General features: G+C 36.7%; 1 protein-coding gene across 1 annotated transcript; it reads right to left on the bottom strand.

Moving 5' to 3' along the window:
• Positions 1–2,074: 2,074 nt before the first annotated feature.
• Positions 2,075–9,278, bottom strand: LOC104110598 (uncharacterized). Its single transcript, XM_009620122.4, has 4 exons — positions 8,980–9,278; positions 8,611–8,874; positions 7,817–7,976; positions 2,075–2,611 (listed from the first exon to the last, which is right to left on the bottom strand). The coding sequence occupies exons 1-4, from the start codon at positions 9,178–9,180 to the stop codon at positions 2,433–2,435; spliced, it is 804 nt and encodes a 267-aa protein (XP_009618417.1). The 5' UTR covers positions 9,181–9,278; the 3' UTR covers positions 2,075–2,432.
• Positions 9,279–9,532: the final 254 nt, after the last annotated feature.

Consider the following 9,532-nt stretch of genomic DNA (forward strand, 5'->3'; position numbering starts at 1 on the left):
TATTGCTAAAATTACATGCTTACCAGAATATGTCCAAGTTCATTCTCTTTGAATTAAATTATGTAACTCCTGATTAAGGAGCTATTTTGTGAAGTTTTCAAACAAAGAAAAAACCTTCCTCTCTTCTTCTTCTCAAGTTAGTGTGTGGGCAATTATTTTGTGTAAATTACAAACTTCCAGCCACGAGTGCATGTGTTTGGTCAGTATTTGGGCAATTATTTTGTGCAACCTCCAAACTTCCATCCACGAGTGCACGTGTTTGGAGGTGCTGTAGAACCTTGGGGAGCAATCGGTCTCAGGGGCGCCTCAAGCACATACGGGGCCTAAAGCCAAATTTTATATGAGGCCTAAATTTTTAAAAGAATATTATAAGATATATTTTTATTTGAAGTCTTTTCTTCTAACTTTTTGAGATATAAAGTTGTTAATAATTTTTTTTGTAATCGATTTTCTCTAATAATTCTTGCTTGATTGATAATATAGCCAACTTATTTAATCTTTCTTGAGATATTGTTGATCTTAGATAAGATTTTACAAAGTAATAGAAGTGGAGTATAGAACTATTGGAAGTTTAAAAGTATTGTTGAACACTTGGACTAGTGAAATCTTAGAGAAAGAAGGTAAGTAATGAAATATCGGAGAAAGAAGTAAGTAAGAATATAAAAGAGAAACACAAAAGAATATGTAGAGTTTTCTGAAATACGAAGAGATTGAAACAAAAGAAAGATTGACTTGACAAATTAAGGAACAAAAAGCAAATTTTTTAATGGAGTAAAAAATAGAAAACTAAAAGTTATGAAAACTATTCATCTACACATTTTTAAATAAGTCAAATTATTTTTTTATTTATATATCTAAAAAAATTCTTTCCTTTATATTAAAAACTCTTCTTTTGTATTAAAAATACTAAATATTATTTTTTAAATACCTATGAACCTATTATTTTCAAAAAATGGGGCCCCCTAAATTTGGGGGCCTAAGGCACAAGCCTTACTCCACGTAAGGTTGGAGCCGGCCCTGATCGGTCTTAAACGATTTGCAGTCTAGTCGGGCCGAAATCGCTTTCAAGGCAGTAGTTTGTCACGACGAGCGTTAATTCGATAAGTTGTTTTTCCTGCTTTATTTGTTCTTGATCGATATTATCAGCTATTTTTCTAAAAACTGTATGTTGAACTTCAATAAGATTCTTGAAGTTGAAGTTCAACAAAAAGAGGTATTTTAATTTGGGGTGTCATTCACTTCAACTGTCTTTGTCTTGACTTTGCTTGCTGAATATATGATGCTCTCCCTTTTCAAGAGGCTTCAACGGGGTTCCAAGTTGTAGCAATCAGGTTTTACATATTCAGCCGTCCATCCTAGCTTTTTTTGTATCTGACACTAGTTGTCTTACTGGTACTTTGATCTATTCGAAGTAACAGTCAGATTCCTTATATAAGCTTCTGAAATATGATGTTGTCTCCATGTTAATTCAGAGGCGGATTCAGGATTTCAACCTTATGAGTTCTGAATTTTTGGATCACAACTTCAATTGTTAATAACTGAGTTCTAGATTTAATATTTATACATATATCATGAATTCAAAATACCAAATACACTATTTGAGCAAAAGCTACTGGGTTCGGCCGAACCCGTAGGACGGCTTGTGCCTATACACTATTTGAACACTTGATTATTGTCTTCTTTCCTAGTACTTTGGTCCATTAAAGTATTTTAGCTTAATGAAAGTATGCTGGTGGATCTTGGATTTATTAACTAGTTGAATCATTTCCAACTATCAAACAAATGTGCTGTTAAAACAGATCGTATACATGAATCCAGGTGCAAAGGATAAATTGTTTTCAACAAAAATAAGAGCATAGCTTCGTGCTGCTTATCACTTGATTGGATAACGGGTTAGATTAATGAACGTGGTATTTCCTTGCACCTATAAACTAAGAAGCTATTGCAATTTGCATTCGGGTTTCTATCATGATCAAAAGGATGCTCCAGTTATGAGTTGATTACGGAAAAGATGGCAAGACTTACGCCATTTACAGTTTAGAAACGACAATATAACTCAGAAATCAACACAAGGTTTGTTCATAAAGCTGAAGGGATCTTGAATTGCAGCTGAGGCACCTCTAAAACCAATAATTCCAAAGTACTCTAATACCTGAACAGAGAGAAATGGATAAAAACTATTTATGTCGTCAACTCCAGCTAATTCTAAATTGATGCATAGTAGCTTTATTGTTACACGCATGCTTAGACTATTAGTTTTGACCTGTATCTAAATGAACCTATTTTTTCTTTTTCTTTATTTCTAGATAAATCCTTGAAAGGGCCATTACACCTGGTATAACCACTGCACCATACCGCAGTAAGTAGGTTCTCTTCTATTGCGTATACTTACATAAGAAAGAAGACAATTCGACCTTCAAACTTCGAACAAGTCAAGGCCAGCTGGTAAATTCGAATACTTTGAAGACAATGTCAATTCCAGTAGGGATTTGCCAAATGAAGAGGATAACGTTTAATGTGTTCAAAGCTATGTGCAGATTTCTTGCTGTTTCATTCCCCTTTTGCATTGCTGGTACAAGGGCTGCTGCTGCTGCCCACAGAATTGTAATCCCTGTTCGATCAAAGTTACAGTTAATTACGTCACTAACACATACTAGTTAATGAACTAAAGATTCACTATCCAGACAAATTTGCACAAGACCAAACCTACCAATCATCATGAAATAAAATGACTAACAGAGGTTGAACACATAAATGTTACTAGCATTTTGGTTTGTATGCATTGGCAGCAAGTTCGCACCAACATAATGTTCTAAAAAATTAAACACTTGGAACTTGAATACTAAAAACTTATACATGGTTGTGAAGTTTTGTAAGACAGGGTTATTCTGGTATTACAACCATGTGCTACTTGATTAAAGTCACTGATAACAGATGGAATACGGCATACTTAAAAAGTCATCCCATCTGTAAATTCAAAGAACTCTGTAAATATGAATCTTTAGAAGATTTAATTCTTCCTATAATATTTAGGCAGGAGTCATAACTCACAAGTTCCACGGATTATAGGTCTATTGGTCCCACTTTAATTAAAAAGCGCGTTTAAGCATTTAAGCAGCAACTACGAAGTAGACAAGCTCAGGCTTCCTTCTTTCTAGCTCCATCAAATTTGAACTGGTGTAAGGAATTAGTAAGCCTCATGTTGTAAATATCACACTATCTATAGTAAGACTAGTCAAGTTATATAACCATTAACCTCTAATAAGAATTTGAAATACTAACATTTTACATTAAAGAACAATATCTTATTTAATGTCTATACTTTATTGTTGTAGACCTAAGATAAAAGAAATAGAAGTATTCACTCTCTAACAGTTAAACTTTTTTGGATGATGCAGATAATACAGTTAACATTTTGTCTGAGTGCATAGCAAACTGACTTCCGGATTCAAGTCTCTTTGCTAACCATCAACAGAAATATTTCCCCGTATTTGACTCAAGATATAAAATGAATAAGCAAAAGTGTTCACTATCTAACATCTTAATACAAATGAGACAGTTCACATATTTCTTTTTATTTTTGGATAGGTAATGAGGTGGTTCACATAATTCAACTAGATGGATTAATAATTTAATATGAATAAAGTTGTCCAGAAATCTTAATGAATATTGAAGAAAAGAGGAGCACGTGAGAAGCATGTGAGGGCGTTAGTTAGTTATAACTAATTTACGGAAAGGTAGTTAGTTGAGTTCTTCTTAGTCAGTTAGTTAGTAGTGTCGCGTTAGTTAGTGAAGTGTAGAATACTAATTACAGCTCTGTATATAGGAGACTTAGCATTGTAATCCCATTATGCTTTTCTAGAAATGAAGCTCATTTTACTCTCATCCACAGATTGAGAGTTTTCTCTAGAACCTTCAATTCCTCCATTGTAGATCAAGTCGAGTTCTCCTCTGATCCTCAATATGGTATCAGAGCAGGGGATCTGGATCACAATGTATTGAGGATATTGATTCTAATTGCTGTGATTTGAGATTCGTTGGAAGATCGACGACATTACTTGATCGAGTTAGGGTTTGAAATTTTTTCTGCAAACTTTTTTTGTTCTGTGATCGAGCTGTCTGCGAAGTCCAGAATCTGTGCAAGTTATGGGAAAAGTGCAATGCTATAGTGTTGTCTTGGATCATGAATGCCGTAAGCAAAGAGCTACTTAGTGGAATTGCATACAAGTCTAGTGCATATAAAGTGGGGACAGATCTGAAGGACAAATATGATAAGTAGATTGATCTAGAATTTTCTATCTGCATAAGGAAATAACTACATTGTACCAAGGGATTTCCTCAGTTTCAGCTTAGCAAACAGATCTCTGGGAAGAGTATGATGCTCTCATGCCTTGCCCAGGGTGTGAATGCCAAGAATCCAAAAATTATGTTGAATATTTTGAGTACCAAAGACTACTGCAATTTCTAATGGGACTAAATGAGACTTATAGTCAGCCTAGAAGTCAAATTCTAATGATGACTTCAGTTCCAAGTGTTAACAAAGCATATTCTATGATAATATCAGAAGAAAGCCAAAAATCTTTGGGAAAGTTTACACAGGCTGTTGACATATCTGATGGAGTTGCATTATTCAGTAACAAAGGTGGGCTGAGTTCAGGAAATAACTACAGACCTAGAAAGAATATCTTGTACTGTGAATTCTGCAATTACAAAGGCCACAGTAGGGAGAACTGCTATAAGATACATGGTTATCTTCCAGATTTTAAGATGAGAAAGAAGACAACAGGGGTACCAGCAAAGACCTATGGCAAATTTGACAGCTCGTGAGATGCAGCTATTCCATCTCCTACAACATCACCATCTGTAGACTCACAACACAGTTCAGAAGGAGAGGATTTGTTAATACAATAAGGAACATCACCTGCTGAACATGATTATGACCAAGACCACACAGCCTTTCTATTAGCAGACTCTGGGACTACTAGAGGAGAAGAGAAGCTGAGGAAATCAGCAAGAACAATGAAAGAGCTTATATGGATGCAAGACTATGTATGCAGAGGAACATCCACAAAGCACTCAGCAAAGAAAGCCTGCAGATATCCATTGGAAGAGTACCTCTGTCATAGAGGTTTCTCAGCCAGATATCAGAGTTGCTTGTCCAAATTTACTGCTACTAAAGAACCTTTCAGCTATGAATAAGCAATGACAGACCTTAGGTGGGTGGAAGCAATGGATCAAGAGTTGAATGCTCTTAAAGAAAATGGCACTTGGTCACTGGTAGACTTGCCAAAAGGCAAGGTGCCAATTGGATGCAAATGGGTGTTCAAGATAAAATACAAGGCAAATGGTGAAGTAGAAAGATTCAAGGCAAGGCTAGTGGCAAAAGGGCACAACCAAATAGAGTGGCTAGATTACCAAGAAACTTTTTCACCAGTGGTTAAAATGGTGACAGTCAGAGTTGTATTAGCATTAGCTGCAGCACATAACTGGAGCCTGCACCAAATGGACGTTTACAATGCATTCCTAAAAGGAGATTTGACTGAGGAGGTATACATGTGCTTGCCACAGGGATTTCCTAGCCAGGGGGAGAAAGTATGCAGGCTACACAAATCCCTATATGGTCTAAAACAGGCCTCACGACAGTGGAACCTAAAGTTGACTGAATCACTTATCAACTCAGGCTTCACACAAAGCCATTTTGACAACTCACTGTTCACCAAAAGATTGGGCACAGGAATGGTAATCATCTTAGTATATGTAGATGATCTTCTCATAACTGGGAATGATCATAAGATGATTTCAGAAGCCAAAGACATACTGCAACATAGCTTCAAGATCAAGGACCTAGGAGAATTGAGATTCTTCCTTGGAATTGAGATAGGAAGATCCAAACAAGGGATCTTGATGAATCAGAGGATTTTTGCCCTAGAATTGATCAGTGAACTTGGCTTGACAGGATCAAAGCCAGCAAGCACACCAATGGAATGTAATCAGAGATTTACTACCGCTGAATACGATAAACAGAATAACTATGAAGGTGATGAGAAGTTAAGGGATGCAGGATCTTATCAGAGATTGGTAAGGAAACTATTATATCTCACAATGACAAGGCCGGATATATACTATGCAGTACATGTGCTTAGTCAGTTCGTGCATTGTCCTAAAAGATCACACATGGATGCAGCAATTAGAGTGGTCAAATACATAAAAGATGCTCCAGGACAAGGACTGCTAATGAGCTCAAACCAGCCCACCAAACTTACTGCATTCTGCGATGCAGATTGGGCATCATGTCCAGTTTCTAGGAGATCAGTGGCAGGATATGTAATGAAGCTAGGAGACTCCTTGGTGTCCTGGAAATCAAAGAAGCAATGCACAATGTCACGAAGCTCAGCAGAAGCTGAGTATAGGAGTATGGCAGCAGGGGTTTCAGAAATCCTATGGCTAACTGGGCTTTGCAGAGAATTGGGTGCAGAAGTTGACTTACTAGTTGAGCTGAACTGTGATAGCAAAGCAGCAATTCAAATTGCTGCGAATCCTATATTCCATGAACAAACAAAACACATAGAAATAGACTTGCACTTCATCAGAGAAAGGATTCAGCAAGGAATTGTGAAGACAAGATATGTGATGTCAAAAGATCAAGAGGCCGACCTATTCACCAAAGCTCTGGGAAGATCACAACATGAGTATCTGATGAACAAGCTAGGGGTGCTCAACTTATTCACGCCATCTAGCTTGAGGGGGAGTATTGAAGGAAAGAGGAGCACGTGAGAAGCATGTGAGGGTGTTAGTTAGTTATAACTAATTTATGGAAAGGTAGTTAGTTGAGTTCTTCTTAGTCAGTTAGTTAGTAGTGTCGCGTTAGTTAGTGAAGTGTAGAATACCAACTACAGCTGTATATATAGGAAACTTAGCATTGTAATCCCATTATGCTTTTCTAGAAATGAAGCTCATTTTTCTCTCATCCACAGATTGAGAGTTCTCTCTAGAACCTTCGATTCCTCCATTGTAGATCAAATCGAGTTCTCCTCTGATCTTCAATAATGAATGAGGGTGAGCTATAATTGTCTTAAAATATAGTATATGCTATGAATTGAAGTAATTTGGAAAAGTTGTCAAATGTATGGAAGAACATGAATGCAACATGCACGAAACTAGTAATGCGGTTATGAATAGTTCTCAAAGCCATAATTGAGCTCTTAGCCTACTTCTACACCACAGGGTAGCATTTAACTCGAAAATCATAGAGATAAAGATACATAATATTACTATACTATAGTTGAATACTAGTATAGGATTCCACATGTATGTGGAATATTTAAGACCTTTTTTCTTCTTTTTTACATAGTACTATTGCCCTTAATTATTACTATTAGTTTGTAATTGTGGCCTAATTGTTTGTTGTATCATAGGACACCAAGTTAAGAGAAAGCTATAAACATCCTTTTTAAATACGAGAAAGATATTTCTACTAACTTATTTTCCTATTCTGAATATTCTATATTACCTATTGTGTCACACAAATTAAGAAATCCAATCTTCTAGTACTCACATAAAGCGGAAAAAGCAAGATAGGATGAAACATATGACACTTTTGCGTAAATATAAGTATAGACTAGGGACTTGAGAATATTGCGCAACTTTTTCTCTTTTTTCTTGTTTTTCTTTAATGGAATGGCTCAGAACGCAACAGCTCAGAAATCATAAACTTGACCATTTATGATGCAAAATAGAATCAATCTACTTTGATATAGTTGTTCTTTTTCCCTTTGGTCAACAATTTGCTCAGATTAATAGGAGATGCGAACATTACCTGCCCCGGCAAATAAATGAGGCCCTGGAAATAACTTCCCAGTCCTAAACCAGGTATTCACACCTCCAGCAATCGACTCAAACACCCCCCATACAAGCAATATGGAACCTGCATTGAAGTGTTTATCCTTGTATGAACCTTTAATCAGCTCCTTCCGTTCCTGAAGTTCAAAAACAGCAAAAGAATAGATTTAGATACTCAGAAAGTGGACAATATATGAACACCAGTGTTAGAAGTACACCTGCAAGTGATGACATTGGGAGCTCAACTAAAAGGGAATACAACATTACAGCCGCTCCCATCACATGCTGTAGAATAACTGCGATGGGAAGTTTATTCAAAATAGGGCACTACACTGGCAAAAAGCCAGAAAAGGGCAGCCCGGTGCACAAAGTATCCCGGATTCCACGGCTCTAACCCTAATAGCAAAAAGCCAGAACAACCAAAGAATTTCTACTAGTGCAGTAGGAATTAGGAAACTAGCAGCTAGTCATATTAGATTATATCTCTGAAAGATTGTCAATTGTGCAAAATGAAATATTATGTACTCTACCATAAATTCCTACATGTGTCATTGTAATTCCTAGTGTCACGAAAGAAGGAAAAAAATTTTAAGCTGAAATTTCATAGCGACAAGGTACCACCAATCATGCTTGCTTATTCCAAAATACCCATAGCGCCCCACTGCACCCCCCCCCCCCCCCCAAAGACCCTCTAAATAGAAAGTGAAGGCTAAAAAGGGGTGCAAAGAACAAAGTACATAAAATGCAGAAAATAAATTAAAAAGTTTGGACCTCAGTGAGTTGCTGAATTCTGGCTTCAACAGGGGATGGCTTAGGGGGTTGAACAGGGGTGCCTTCAGGGGTCACAGGGACAGGTTTGACTTGCTTCTTCAGCTCATTAATCTCATTTTGAATAGTCCTAACTCTCCGCCATTGCCATCCAAGATAACCCGCATATAAAGTGTATACAAACAAACCAGTCATCACAGTAGGATGAATCAGAGCAATAGTTCTTCCCTCAAATATCCCAAACTCTCCACCCACTGCAAATGCATCCTGTTTACAAAACCCAAGATTCAAATTTGTCACATAAGCCAGTATGCTCAGTAATAATAAAGAAAAAAGATAACAAATTTCTCAATATAAAAGAAAAAAACATGCCTTGGCATCGAGAAAGAAAGGCAATGTAAGTGCTGTTAGAGGAAGAGAAGCTGATCTGAGTTGGTCAATGGTCTCGTTGAGGAGGAGCTTTTGTGGGAGAAGAGTAACTGAATGCTTGCTGGGAATTGAGAGTTTGGGTTTGGTTTGGTGCTGTTTTGAGGGCAAGATTGGAAGTTTGAGGAGGCTGAGTGGGGCAGCCATGGTTTTTGCTTAGATTTTCTCACACGTTTGCTGTTTGATGGAATGGAAGGAGAAACTTCAGGAACACAAAAAGGCAAGATAAATAGATTGACTGGAGGAGAATAAGATAAGAAATATCTGTCCGCAGCTTTAGCTTTGCTATCGACCATCTTTTTACTTTTATTTTTATTTTTTATTTATTTTTTTTAGCTTTCAACCATGTATCTACCATTTTCAAAAAAAAAAGTATTTTAGGTAGAAAAATATTTCACGGAAAAAAAAACAATTGGTAGAATACCTAAGTAACTCCTGATTGAGTATTTGATAGTCTTTAACCCATTTGAAATGAAACAAAGGGCTAACGAACGTGAAT

This window comes from Nicotiana tomentosiformis, chromosome 1, assembly GCF_000390325.3.
Source record: "Nicotiana tomentosiformis chromosome 1, ASM39032v3, whole genome shotgun sequence".
NCBI classification, from domain to species: domain Eukaryota; kingdom Viridiplantae; phylum Streptophyta; class Magnoliopsida; order Solanales; family Solanaceae; genus Nicotiana; species Nicotiana tomentosiformis.